Genomic DNA, 14,479 nt, shown 5'->3' on the forward strand with positions numbered 1-14,479 from the left:
TACCCAGGATCTTCTGCACATGCTTATGGCTTTCCCTTTAACACTGGACCAGATAAGGCCAAGGAAGGAAAGTTCTAACCCCTTATTTTCTCTTCCAACTATTTTAGGTACTGGAGAAGGGTTAAGGGAGGCACCGAGTATGCCTTTCCCTGGGCAGAGGGGAAGGAGCAGAAAGGGAAAAGAGACGAGACTGGGCTTGGAAAACGACAGAGAGAGAAGAGGGTGCTGGCTGCTAGGACTCAGGGCTAGCTGGGGGAGGTGCTTCCAGGAGTAGAGGGGACACTCAGATCCCTGGGCCAGTCCAGGTGTGCAGGGAGCACACCTGCAATCCCAGCACTCTGGAGACGGAGTCAGGATGGTTAAAGAGGTCAGCTTGGACCGCACAGTGAGGCGCTGTCACAAACAAAATGAACAGATTCCAGTTAAGGTTCCAGACCCAGCGGAGGTTCCCAACTGGGCAAACAAGGTGTGTTGACTTGAGTTACTCCACAAGACCAGGCCCGACTTCCCCATCAGAAAGACGAAGTGAGCTTTCTGGAGTGAGTTGGGGTGTTGGCATTGCTCAGTAAACCAACAGCTTGGGCTCTTTCTGTCCTCCCTCCCTCCTTCCGCAGCCAAGGCCCCCTCCATCCCTTCCCCCTTGTCCCCCGTAAGGCCCAGGGTTTCAAAACAGGCCTGCCTTTAGCCTTTTATTCTATTGTCCATCAAATTTCTTGTCCATGATAGTCAGGTTGGGGCCCCACCTGGGCAGCCCCCTGAATATTTAAAAAAGAGTTCCCTACCCTACCCTGACACGTCCAGCACTACTCCCCACGACCCAGCCCAAACCCACCCCAGCTCCCGTGTACACACAATGTTGTTTGCCTCTCCATCTCTCCCCAGCCCCTAGCCCAGGGCCTGATTTCCTTCAGGAGTCAAGGCTAGAGGAGGGTCAGCTCTCAGGGTTCGAGGTGCCTGGGCCGCTCCCACCAGCAGCCCTCTGCAGCATGTCCAGTGCCTCCCAGAAGAAATCCTTCTGGGCCGCCATCAAGGGCATCCAGCCCACAATCTCCTTCATCTTCGCCATTCGGTCCTGCAACGTGGGGCAACTGTGGATCTGGCTGAGGTACTCCTCACAGACCTGGGCCGTTCCCCCAGGGTCTTGAGGGGCTCCAGCCCCCTGGCTAGGTTCAGGGCTTCCCCCCACCCTGCTGGCCGGCAGGTCTCGATAGACTGGGCATTGTTCGATGTCGTGGCTGGACAGCATATAGAGACACTCTCTGGTGGAGCAGAGGGAGCAGGCGCACAAGGGAACCTTAGAGGAGAGAAGGGGCGGGGCTGAGGGAGGCTCAGCACGGCCAGGCTTCCAGGAAGCTGCCTAAGCCTGATGCTATGTGGATCCCTCTCAGACAGGCCCTGAACCAGGAAGTGAGCCTCAGCTTGCTCTGTTCCAGGACCATGTGAACCTGGATAAAGCCAGCATGCTCAGCTAAGGAGAGAGCGAGCGGCGAGCAGGGGGGTGGGGGGTGGGGGGCAAGAAAGGGAGATTTCATGATTTCATGATCCAGGGGACATGGAACCAATGGGTCCCTGGCAGGGGTCCCAGGTACAAGCTGGGCATGGTGACAGGAGAGCCAGGAAAATCTAGCGTTTAAGACCAGCCTGGGCTACACAGTGAGACTGCTTGAAAAAGGAGTCCAGTGAAATGGCTCACCTTGCTGCCAAGCTTGGTGACCAACATCACTGAAGGAGAGAACTAACTTTCACAAGTTGTCCTCTGCCCTCCACAGGCACATTGTGGCATAACCCCTCCCAAGTAAATGTTAAAAAAAATTTTTGAGAGAAGGGAAATTGAGTCCTGGCTATGGTCCTGAGGGCCACCTGGCTCTGCCGCTCTGCCCTCCCTGTCCATCCGCTGCCCGACCCTGCTCTGACCTTGATATGTAGCTTGACAAAGGAGGCACTCCCCTTAGGCCAGCCAGGAAGGCGGCCTCCAGCCCCACAGCCGCACCCCAGCAGCTCCTTGCTGAAATCCGAGGTCTGACTCAGCACCAAGGAATGGTTGAGGCCACACCACAGGGCAATGGGACGCTGTAGATAATGAACCTGAGGATAGACGGACAACATGGCCAGGGCTTTAAGGTGGGGATACTAGAGGAATTGGCGCAGAGTGCAGTCTTGGGAGTTGGAAGAAAAGAGGGTCCTGTCCCAGAAGGTCGGCCCTGCCCTGCAAACTGGCAATCTGTCCCTGTGCCCACAACGTCTGACTATATGGGTTCTGGTACTTGGTAAAACTTTGTGTCTTGCCCTTCAGGAAATTCGCTCTTTCTTAAGGACAAGACCTGATGCCCTCTTCAGGCTTCCCTGGGCACCTGCACACGTTTGTATGCACACACATGTGCATTCTTGCACGTGCAATACGCACACAGTAAAAATAAATAAATGAATGAATGAATGAATGAATGAATAAATAAATAAATAAATCTTTAATTACAAAATACCAGCAAGTAACAATTAAAAAGCCAGCCAGGCCTGGGGAAGCAGGCGGATTAAAGTGAGTTCCAGTCTAATCCAGGCTACGTAGTGAGAGTTTGTCTCAAAACAACAACAACAAAGAAACTGGAAATCCCACTACTAACTACTAACTTCCCGATGGCTGGTCTCTGTGTATGTGCTGTATGTGTACAGGTGTGCATATCTGTCAACCTGTCACTCCTGGCGCACTGTCCACCTCGTGTCTGAGTCAGCTTGGAGCTCAGCAAGCACACTGGGCTGCCTGGCCAGAGAGCTCCAGGGATCTCTGCCTCCTGTCGATGAGGCTACATGAACTACTACGCTGGCTCTTTGGGGAACATGTTTCCTGGGGCTCAAACTCAGACCCTCCTACTTGCAAGGCAAGCACGGTGCCAACTGAGCTTTCTCTCTAGTGATGGATATCCATGTTTTACTGTTTTCCTAAAGAAGCACGTACACATTTGTCAACAGTACTGGGTAGTGAATCTAGTCTTATGCATGCCAGACAAGTACTCTAATACTGAACTGTATCCTCCACTCAATTTTTTCTTCTTTCTTTTTTTTTTTTTTGAGACAGAGACTTGATATATTGCCAGGCTGGCTTTAAACTTGGTGTAGTGCAGGCTGACCTTGAATAGACCTTTCCCCCCATCCTCAGACATGGGTAAATGTTATGTATTTTTAATAAAAGATGAGATAATGTGGGGTGTGGTGGCTCACGCCTTTAATCCCAGCACTCGGGAGGCAGAGCCAGGCGGATCTCTGTGAGTTCGAGACCAGCCTGTTCAACAGAGCGAGATCCAGGACAGGCACCAAAACCACACACAGAGAAACCCTGTCTCAAAAAACACAAAACAAAACAAAAAAGATGAGATAATTTTCATAAAGTTTTTGTTTGTTTAGTCTATTGCTTTTGTTTGTGTGTGACGCAAGTGTGCATAGCACACGTGTGGAGGTCAGAGGACAACTTCTGCATATCAGTTCTCTCCTTCCACCGTGGGGGTCCCAGGGATTAAACTCAGATCACTAGGCTTGGTAGCCAGTGCTGCTACCTGATGAACCACTTCCACAACTCTGTTTATTTTGGGATAGGGTCATGTGGTGGATTGAATAAGAATGGCCTCCATAGGCTCATATATTTGAATGCTTGGTCACCAGGGAGTGGAACTGTTTGAGAAGGATTAAAGGATTTAAAGGTGTGGCCTGGTTGGAGGAGGTGTGGCCTTGGAGGAGGTGTGTTGCTGAGGGTGGGCTTTGAGGTTTCAAAGTCCATGCCAGGTCTCTCTCTGCTGCCTGTGGGTCAGGACACAAAGTTCTCAGCTACTGCTCTAGCGTCATGCCTGTCTGCTTCCCACCATGGTGATAATGGACTAATCCTCTAAAACTGTAAGCAAACCCCCAATTAAATGCTTTCTTTTATAAGAATTGCCTTGGTCTGGGTGGTGGTGGCATAAACCTTTGATTCAAGCGCTTGAGAGGCAGAGGCAGACAGATCTCTGAGTTCAAGGCCAGTCTGGTCTACAGAGCAAGTTCCAGGACAGCCAGGGCTACATAGAGGAACCCTGTCTTGAAATATTTAAACAAAAAAACAAAAAAAGAAAACAGGTCACATGTAGCCTAGGCTAGCCTAGAACTCATTGTGTAGCTGAAGATGATCTTCAATTTCTGATCCTCCTTTTTCCACATATCAATTGCTGGGATTATAGGTATGCACCATTCTGCCTGGTTTTCATAGTGCTGGGGATGAAACTCAGGGTCTCATGATGCCAGACAAGCATTCTACCAACTAAACCCTGTCCCTGACTCAAGGACATCTCTTCTCATTCTGTGACAATGACAGACACTGCCTACATCTGCCACTCTTGTCTCAGTTTTTTTTTTGTTTGTTTGTGTGTGTGTGTGTGTGTGTGTGTGTGTGTATGTGTTTTCAAGACAGAGTTTCTCTGTGTGGCCCTGGCTGTCCTGGAACTCACTCTCTTCTGCCTCCTCCTCACTTTTTTTTTTTTTTTTTTTTTTTTTTTTGAGACAGGGTTTCTCAGTGTAGCTTTGGCGCCTGTCCTGGAACTTGATCTGTAGCCCAGGCTGGCCTCGAACACACAGAAATCCACCTGGCTCTGCCTCCCGAGTGCTGGGATTTAAGGTGTGCGCCACCACGGCCCGGCTCACTTTAGGACATTGTACATGCTAGGTAAGTGCTGTCTACCAATGGATACATCTAGTCCATCTGGCCAGTCTTTTTACTGTCTTGTGTATAAACGTCATCATTGTTTTTGTCCTCGCTGCATGGAATACTTTTCTCTATCCTCACCTGAATCTCCCCAAACGCACAGGCCCTTTTTCTTACCTTTTAAGAAATATGTCTTACCTTTTAAGAAATATGTCTGTATTTAGGGATGTGCATTCACGAATGTGGCTACTGAGGCCCGAGGTCAATGCTAACTGTCTGCCTTCCTCACTTGCCCTCTACCTTATTTTGTTGAGGCAGGGTCTCCCACTGCCCCTGGAGCTCACCGATTGGCTAGACAGGCTGGCCAGTGAGTCCCTGGGATCCTTCTGTCTCCTTCTCCTAGTGCGGGCATCATAGGCGCTCACAGCTGTGTCCAGCTTTTTACACGGGGATTGGGGATCTGAACTTGGGTCTTCATGCTCACGTGACAAGCATTTTACCCCCTGAGCCATCTTCTCAGGCTGCATCTCCCCTTTTCTAGTACTTCGACACACCCAGGTCCCCAGCCCACTCCTTCCTGAATTCCTTCTGCACACACAGCGCAGAACAGACCTTCTGGGGCCAGCCCTGGCTGAGGCCTGCACCAGCAGCACAGGTGCTGTCTATGATGGGCTTAGCTTTGCCTAGGGGAGGAGAAAGTGGTTTCTAGGAAATGTGGCAAAGTAGCTGGGTTCAGGGTTAGGAGATTGGATAAGAGTTGCCAGGAAACAATCTCACCAATGTGGGTTCCCCTCGGTCCATTTTGTCTCCAGTTCCCAGCTGCCCATATCTGTTATTTCCCTGCATAAAGATCCGGCCAAATTCATCCACCAGGCCAAGGTGATTGTAGCCAAGAGCACAGAACAGGACCTAGGGAGATTAAGACAGCAAGAGCATGTGAGCACTCAGTTCCTAGGAAACTCAGCTCCAGAACTGCCCCCCAACAGATCCCAGCTGACCTCTCCCTGAATCCCTCTGTCCCACCCACATCTATCCTTCCAACCCCTAGAGCCCAGCCCTCTGCAATCTGCCCGCCATCCTCCACACCAGCATCCTACCTTGGCAGGCAGGGAGAGCGCAAGCGGCATCTGGTGGTCCAGAGGGTCAAAGGCTTGAAGGGTCCCAAAGAGATCACGATACACCCCTGGGGTATGCACCTCAAAATACACTCCCCCCTGGTCTGGGGGGTCGGGAGCCCTCAGCTCAGCAGCTTTGGGCACCCATTTCCTAGGGATAAGGCCCTACCTTGATGGTGAAAGCTCAGAGATTGCAGGGGTCGCATATAATCAACACACCAGCCCGACAGCTGGGAGCCTACCCATAGTCACCAGCATGCCTAAGGAGTGTCAGTGTGTGGAGGGATCTGTCCAAGACTGGAGTCTTGAGAGAAAGGAATATAGTTCTTTTTTTTTTCCAGTGTGTGTGTGTGTGTGTGTGTGTGTGTGTGTGTGTGTGTGTGTGATATGTGATGTATGTGTATGATCTTGGCATGAATGTAGATATTGGTATGTATGTGCCATAGCATACATATCAAAATCAGAGGACAGACTCAGGTATTGGTCGGGGTCTTCCACCTTGTTTGAAGTAGGGTCTCTTGCCATTTTGATGCCAGACTAGCTGGCCCACAGGTTTACAGGGAATGCCCTTCTCTGCCCTTGGGATTACAGACATGTGCTACTGGGTCCAGCTCTATGTGGGTACCGGGGACTTGAACTTACCCTCAACCTTACACAACCAGTACTTTTACCTTTTACTTTTACCTCCCCGGCTCTGGGAGGTGCTTCTTACCTGTGATATAGAGGGTGCTGCTCTGGTTGGAAGCCATGCATGTCACACGAAGGTGAGGCAGGCACCGCGACACCTTCCTGAGGGTCAGCTGTACTGTGTAGGAGCGTGGCTGGTCCAGCTGGGTCTCATTCACTACCAAGGAGTAGATCTTCCCTTCCTCTGGGGATATGAAGGGAAGCATACAATTCCATGGAGGAAGGGATTCATCAATGCCCAGATTAACATCCCATGGGACACTCAACAGAAACATTTACCGCCCTAGAGTAGAGACACACGAAAAAGGGTAGAGGCCCAGTGAGATGGCTACACGTTGTACGGGCTTGACAACCAGAGTTCAACTACTGAAACCCATGGTAGAAAGAGGAAATGCACACACACACACACACACACACACACACACTCACACACACACACATACACGTGCGAAAGTGGGAGGGGGAATAAAGTATGGTGATACACACTTTTAATTTCAGCATTTGGGAGGCAGAGGCAGACACACTTCTGTGAGTTAAAGGTCTACATAGTAAGTTCTAGGCCAGCCAGGACTGAACTACATACACAGTGAGGCTCTGTCTCAACAACAAAAATAAAATAAAATAAGAAGAAAGAAAGAGCCGGGCGGTGGTGGCGCACGCCTTTAATCCCAGCACTTGAGAGGCAGAGTCAGGCCCCAGTTCAAGGGCGGACTAATCTACAGAGCAAGTCCAGGATAGCCAGGGATACACAGAGAAACCCTGTCTTGGGAAAAATAATTTTTTTTTAAAATTTAAAAAAGGAAGAAGAAAGGAAAAAAGAGAGAATGGCTTCCAGCCCCCAGCCTTCAACCCTGAAAGTAAAACAGGGAGGAACTTCAGCACGAGAGACTAGTGGAGAGCAAACCCAGTGATTAGATGCTGCAGCCCCTAATTTGAGTGTTGGGAAGAAGGAAGTCTGGACATTTAGGCTCCTGCCTGGCATTCGGAATCCACAGGGTCTCAGGCTTAAGGAGGGTGCAGTCAACTATAGAGGACACTGGGAAAGGGGGAGGGGGCAACTTGGGGTATAAAGTGAAGTGCCTGGCACGGAGGATAGGAGGGGATTAGAGTTGAAAAATTAGATATTCACTACAGCAGTGATTTCCAAACTACTTAAACCATTGCTGTGTGGGCTCACACGCCACAGCGCATGCGCAGGAGGCAAAGGACGACTGGGGTGCTGGTCCTTACCAGCTACCTTGCTTGAGTTAGAGTCTCACCAATACCACTACATAGGCCAGCCTAGCTGGCCTGCGGACTTCTGGGAGTCTCCTGTCTCCATCTTGAATCTCACTATAAGAGTCCTAGGATTGGGCTGGAGAGATGGCTCAGAGTTTAAAAGCACTGGTTGCTCTTCCAGAGGTCCTGAGTTCAATTCCCAGCAACCACATGGTGGCTCACAACAATCTAAAATTTGATCTTGTGCCCTCTTCTGGCATGCAGGCATATATGAAGGCACACTGTATACATAATAAATAAATCTTTTAAAAAAAGAAAAAGAATGCTAGGATTACCAACTTGAACTACCTTTATGTTGGTTCTGGGAATCCAAGCTCACATCCTCATGGTTGTTGCAACAAATCATCTACCCACTGTACCATCTACTCAGCACTGCATTTTTATTTTTGAAACAGGATCTTATGTAGACTGGCCTCAAACTATGCAGCTTAAGAATAACCTTGAGGGGAGAGATGGCTCAGAGGTTAAGAGCACTGACTGTTCTTCCAGAGGTCCTGAGTTCAATTCCCAGCAACCACATGGTGGCTCACAACCATCTGTAATGAGATCTGGTGCCCTCTTCTGGCCTGCAGGTATACATGCAGGCAGAATGCTGTATCCATAATAAATAAATAAAATTAAAAAAAAAAAAAAAAAGAATAACCTTGAACTTAGGATTCTCCTGGCTCCACCTTCCAAATACTGGGAGTACAGACATGTATCACTACACCCACTTTATATGGTGCTGGGAGTTGAACCTGGTGCTTCATATAGATGGATCTACACACCCCCAGCCCGAGAAGGACCTTTATCTGAAATTCTATGCAGAATTCTAGAATTTTTCGGGTTGAGAGCTGTGGAGCAGGAGAAGGTAGAACTCTCTCTGACAGACTCCTCGTTCCTCTCCCCTGGAGCAGACCCTGAAGAATCTGCTAGACATTTGCAAATCACTGCTTGGTAGGGGACACCTGTGAGGAGCAGTAGAGCCCGCTGGGTCTCCTGGCCGACCAGCACGATCTGCTTGAAGCTCATGGAGGGATGGAATGTCATCTTGAAGACCCGCTGCCCACTGGACTGCAGATAGACTTCCACGCAGTCGCAGGCCCGGCTGCTGGTGGTGCCCACCACTGCTGGCTGCTCCCGAGTGGCCAAAACGTAGAGGTATTTCCGGTAAACTGTGTCACATCTTGGGTCGGAGGCAAACTGTGGCACAAAGTGAGGCTGTCTGGGATCTAGAGACTCTGAATGGGGTAAGGCTAGGGCAGATCATGGGACGGGAAATGAGATGATGGGGCCCAGGGTTAAGAAATGAGAGCTTATTTAGGATTGGCAATCTAACTCAGTGATAGAATGCTTGCCTAGCATGTGTGAGGTCCTGGGTTCAATTCCCAGCACCAAAAAAAAACGAGCAAATGACAGATAAATGGATCGCTTTCGGTTCTCTAGGAGAGGATAGATGTCCTGACATCCCTCCCTAAGGGAGAGACCACTCAAGACCACTAAGGTGGATTCTCAGCACCCAGAATTCCCCTACTCACATCCTTAGCACCTCGACACAACACCACATAGCGGCAGGCCCGCTTCCACTGGATCTGGCCAAGGGTGGAGGACACCAGAGCATTTTTGAGGAAGAAGAGGGTCCCCACATAGTCAAGAATGAACACATGGTCCTTCGTGGGTAAGAAGCGGCGGTAGCCATGGGCTAGCATTGGGGCCACACTCTTGCTGAGACATCGGCGGCGTCCTCCGAATGCCTGGAAATACAGGCCCTTTGTATCTGAAGACCAGAAGGAAATGGTTTCAAGGCTGAGGTGACATGATGGTAAGGGTCAGAGCGAGGGTGAGCTAGATTGGCTTTTTTCCAGACACCCTGGAATTTAGCTCTTTTCCACCCCCAACACTAGGGATCAGACTCCTTCCTGAGGTGACACAGAAAACTTGGTTTATACCCTACATCTGTCCCACTTCATCCCAGGGCCACACATGCGCTTCTCAGTAGCATTTCTTTAGTCCCGCCTTGAATCAGAGACATCAAGGAAGTATAAGAATAAACACAGAAAGGAAGCAGAAAGGAGAGAGAAAAGGATGGCCAGGCAAGGCCAGGCATCTCCTCTCACCCCCGGCTGTGGCTGTTTCTCTATGTGTGAAATAAGTAATTAGGTAGCGCCTTTCTGGAGTATTTGGATCACCGTTCTCTCTCAAGCTGGGGTGATTTTGTCCCTCACGGAGACTGGTTGTCATAACTACGGAGTTGGTACTGCTGTCACACAATAAACAGGACAGCCACCACAACAAAGAAGTATTTCATCTCTGGCTGGGGAGGTGACTCCGTGGCTAAGTCCTTGCCTTGCAAGCATGCGGACCAGAGCTGAGGCGTAAATACTGGATGGCCTTCTTGACCACCTGTAATTCTGGCCCCGAAACTGGGAGACTCGGACGTGGCAGCAGGAGCCTCAGAGCAAGCTAGCTAGCAAGACTTCTGAGTCTGACTGAGGGAGAGGCTCTGCTTCATTGAATACAGTGAAGGGTGATGGACGGTAATTCCTGAGATCAACCTTGGTCTCTACATGCACATACCCCAATGTGCACACATGCAAACATGCATACATATAGACACACACACCACACACATAAACATAAGAGAGAGTTGCTCATCTCAACTGTCATCAGGTCACAAAGCTGGGGCGGTGGGTCATGTGTAAAGCATTTGCTGTGCAAGCACGAGGACCTGCATTCAGAGCCCTGGCACCCACGTGAAAGCTGGCATGGATATTTTTAATGCTAGCATGCACTGGTTGGGGGAAGGGGAAGGGAGAGATAGAAGGATCCCCGGGCTTGCTGGCCATCCTGTCTAGCCATGGCAAGCTCCAGGTTCAGTGAGAGCCTGTTTAAAAACCTAAAGCAGGCTGGGCGGTGGCGCATGCCTTTAATCCCAGCACTTGGGAGGCAGAGGCAGGCGGATCTCTGTGAGTTCGAGGCCAGCCTGGGCTACAGAGTGAGTTCCAGGAAAGGCGCAAAGCTACACAGAGAAACCCTGTCTTGAAAACAAAACAAATAAAAACCTCAGTCAGGGCTAGAGATAGCTCAGTGGTTAAGAGCACTGGCTGCTCTTCCAGAGGACCAGGGTTTGGTTTCCAGTACCCACGAGGCAGTCCAGGTCCAGATGATCTGATGCCCTCTTCTGGCCTACACAGGCACTGCATGCATGTTGTGCATAGGCACATGTGCAGACAAAATGTCCGTACACATAAAATAAAAATAAATATTAAAAAAAGTAAGGTAGAGAGGGATAGAGGAAGATAACTAATGTCAACCTCTGGCCTCCACATGTGACTACACTAGCAGATGCATCAGTACACACACACACACACACACACACACACACACACACACACACGATATACGCAAAAGCTGACAATGTTAACTCTGATTTAAAAGAGGGCGAAACTCCAGGTCTGGGGACTAGGGGTGTCTCTAGGGTAAGATCTGGAAGAGTTGGTACATGCAGGGAGACCTGGCTGAAATGGTACTGAGCTGTGAATTGGATGTCTGTCAGAGGTGACCAGAGAACCTTGGAGGAAGTACTCCATGGAGTATGTTTGAGTTTAACCAGTTTCTTCTAGAGAAAGGTTGCCAGGGGGTGCAAAGATCACCAGGCAACTTGACCAAGAAGGAAGTTTCCAGAATAAGGAAGGCGAGAGGCAAGGAGAAGAAGAAGTTACTGAGGGAAGTGTACAGTTAAGGATGGCAGCTCTCTTCCAGGGCCGGGCACCAGAGCCCTGGTCACGGACGCGTGGACAGAGCCTTCGACAGATGCGTCTCCACACGCCCTCGGCATCACACACTTCGTGGAAGTAGTGGCAGGTCTGGCCTAGGGCGACAACATCTTTGACCGGGAGGAACGAGACGATGTGTTCCACCTGTGGAGGGGCAGGAGGGGCAGTTGGGGGAGTCACGGGCTGCCCCTCAGCCCCACATTCACAATCCTCACCAGACCCTAAAGACTCACCAGCTCGGGGGGGAACAACTGTACAGAAATAGGGTTCCCTCTCTCCTTCTCATTCCCGGCCTCCAGACCGCAGGAAGGGCAGCTGCGCTTCACCTGCCAGGGCGGAAAGGGAGCGAAGGGTTCTGTGGGGGTCACACACCTGCTTTCCTTCCCTGCTGTCAAACTGTTACGTCTCTGTAAACGCCTGCCTTAGGGCCCATCCCACTCCAGCTCTGTGCTAGCAAATCCAGCCCTCCCATCGCTCTCCAGGACCTCAGGCCGTCTTCCCTCCCTTGCCTGCCTTATTCCTTGGCCTCTCCCCGGATTTCTCGCTGTCAGTCAACTCCCTGCCCTTCCCTGGCCTTGCCACCCCCCTCACCCTGAGCCCCTCCTCCTGTCTGCACAGCCTGGTCCATTTTTGCAGCTTCTGTCTCCGGCTTCTCCTCAACATCCTGACTGTCCCCTCCCTGCTCCTGCCCTCATCTCTCCAGGCCCCTTGGCTCCCCAGGCCCCAGGCCCCTGTCCCCGCTGCCTTTCCCACACCATGTCCCCAGTCTGGGCTTGGGGGACCTCTAGGGCCCCTCGATCATCTAGGCTCCACCCCCATGGAGTCTGGGGCACATAAACCTTTTTGTGACCTCACTGTCCAGTGACTGTGACCTATTCTCCTTAACCTGACCCCAGAACTAGCTTCTGGGTTCTAGCTCAGATCCAGCCACCAGATGGCTCATGGGATTCATGGTTTACCGGAGACATAAAGAGGGAACTATTGGTAGATGGTAAGTCCTCTCCTCTTAGGAAGTAGTAGTAGATTTTCTCACTTTTAATTTTAACTCTGAAGAGGCAAATGGGGACTCCTGAGCAGTCCTCGGTCTCTATATCTCAAGAGTACAAAGCCAGAAAAGAAAGAAAAAAGTATAGGGCTACATGTAGCTCACTTGGTAGAGTGCTTGCCTATCATGCACGAAGCCCTGGGTTTGATCCCCAGCACCAAATAAAACCAATATGGTGGTGCACACCTGCAATCCCAGCACGTGGGAAGTGGAAACAGGAGGATGAGGAAGGAGTTCAAGGTCATCGTTGGCTACATAAAGAGTTTGGCCAGTCTGCATCACTGCATTATATGAGACATTGTCTCAAAAAAAAAAAAATTGACGGACAATGACAATGGAGAAAAGGGGGACCCTGATCTCACTTCCTGCTCCCAAAGGCAAGATGCAAATGGGAACAGTTGAAACAAATTCTTCACAAGCTACTGAAAACAAGTCCAAAATCACAGGCTTCTTCCCTTCGACCAGTGGCCTCGTGGCATGTGCGAAGGACAAGCTGTTAAGGTGGGGGAAAGGGTGAATTTTTTCCAGAGTTTAGGGCATCTTCTAGAGCCTAGGCACTTAGTTTTTTCTGTGGAGTGACTTTGTCGAGGAGAAACCGCAGATGAGATTATTGTACATGATAGGTAGGGGCAAGTCTACACCAGTAAATGTAAGGAGTATAGCCTTTTCAGGATCACAAGAGGATTTAAAACCAGTGCGTAAGTGCCCAGCAGATCCATTCATTGACTGCTCTAGTCAGACGTTCATCATTCACACCAACTCCGTTATCTGTGGTAACTAGGAAATACAGTTCATGTGTAGGGCATCTGCTTAACATGTGCATGGCCTCGGATTCCAACACCTGCTTTCTTTTTTTGGTGTGTTGGGGATTGAAACAGGGTTTCTCTGTGTAGCCCTTAGCCCTGGCTATCCTAGAACTCGCTCTATAGACCAGGCTGACCTCAATCTCACAGAGATCCGCCTGCCTCCTGCACCCCCCATCCCTCCCTCACCCAGTGCTGGGATTAAAGATGTGGGCCATCATGTCCAGCTATTATTTAAACACTTACACTGTAAAAAGATCTTTTGTGTGTTGCCTGTATGTATGTATACCATATGAATATATAAATGCCTGAGTCTCATGGAATTGGGAGTTTCAGGCGGTTGTAAACTGCCATGTGAATGCTGCAAACAAAACCTGGGTCCTCTGCAAGGGCCGCAAGTGCTCACAGCCTCTGAGCCATCTTCTCTCCAGCCCCCTAAGACTTGACTTCTTTTTCATTGTGTGTGCCGGGGTGTATGTGGAGGAATGTGCATGCAGCGCCCGTGGCAGCCGGAAGAGAGCCCTGGACATCCCCTCAAGCTGGATACAGGGAGCCACTCTACGGCTGCTTCAGACAGTCTTCTGCAAGAGCAGCCAGCTAAACTCTCCCGCAAATTTTAATAATTTGATGTTTAGGCACATTAGCATAGCAGGTATGACTTAGGAGAAAGCAACTTCAGTTACCGGTGGTCAGGCAGCCCAGGAAGCAGACTTGGGGTCTCGTGTCACTACAAAGGATTTTAAGCTAAGTGAGCCTTGCATGATGGTGCACACCTGTAATCTAGCACTTTCGAGGCAGGAAGAGTGCACCGTCATTCCCAGCTACATAGCCAGCTGGAGGCCAGCCTGGGCTATATGAGCTCTTGTCTCAAAGAACCAGTCTTCCTCTTTCCTTAGACCACCATGCCACCCAGACTGAGGAAAGGACTGTGAAATTCTGGGAAAGTACCGGAAGCGTCCAGGAGGAGAAAGGGGATGCTAGTGGCATGCCTCATCACAGGATCAACTTCGACAGAATCATCCAGGTGACTCTGGGAAAGCCGGTATGAGTCATTACCACTTAAAGAGGAACCAGAGCTTCGGCCGAACTGTCCACCCGGATAAACTGTGGACACCGATCCGTGAGCAGACTCGGGT

The 14,479-nt window shown here is 50.2% G+C and overlaps 1 protein-coding gene across 2 annotated transcripts; it reads right to left on the minus strand.

Moving 5' to 3' along the window:
• Window positions 1-833: 833 nt before the first annotated feature.
• On the minus strand, window positions 834-12,316 carry Fbxo24 (F-box protein 24). 2 transcript variants are annotated; one of them, XM_059249017.1, is made up of 10 exons: window positions 12,087-12,316; window positions 11,729-11,821; window positions 11,456-11,639; window positions 9,258-9,496; window positions 8,688-8,922; window positions 6,488-6,646; window positions 5,758-5,879; window positions 5,438-5,569; window positions 1,915-2,085; window positions 834-1,294 (listed from the first exon to the last, which is right to left on the minus strand). In XM_059249017.1, exons 1-10 carry the CDS (start codon window positions 12,156-12,158, stop codon window positions 932-934), a joined length of 1,770 nt encoding a protein of 589 aa, XP_059105000.1. In that variant the 5' UTR covers window positions 12,159-12,316; the 3' UTR covers window positions 834-931. The 2 variants fall into 2 exon arrangements, with proteins under 2 accessions (XP_059105000.1, XP_059105001.1); XM_059249018.1 differs by having other exon boundaries at window positions 12,251-12,275.
• Window positions 12,317-14,479: the final 2,163 nt, after the last annotated feature.

Source organism: Peromyscus eremicus, chromosome 23 (genome assembly GCF_949786415.1).
Source record: "Peromyscus eremicus chromosome 23, PerEre_H2_v1, whole genome shotgun sequence".
Classification (NCBI taxonomy): Eukaryota; Metazoa; Chordata; class Mammalia; order Rodentia; family Cricetidae; genus Peromyscus; species Peromyscus eremicus.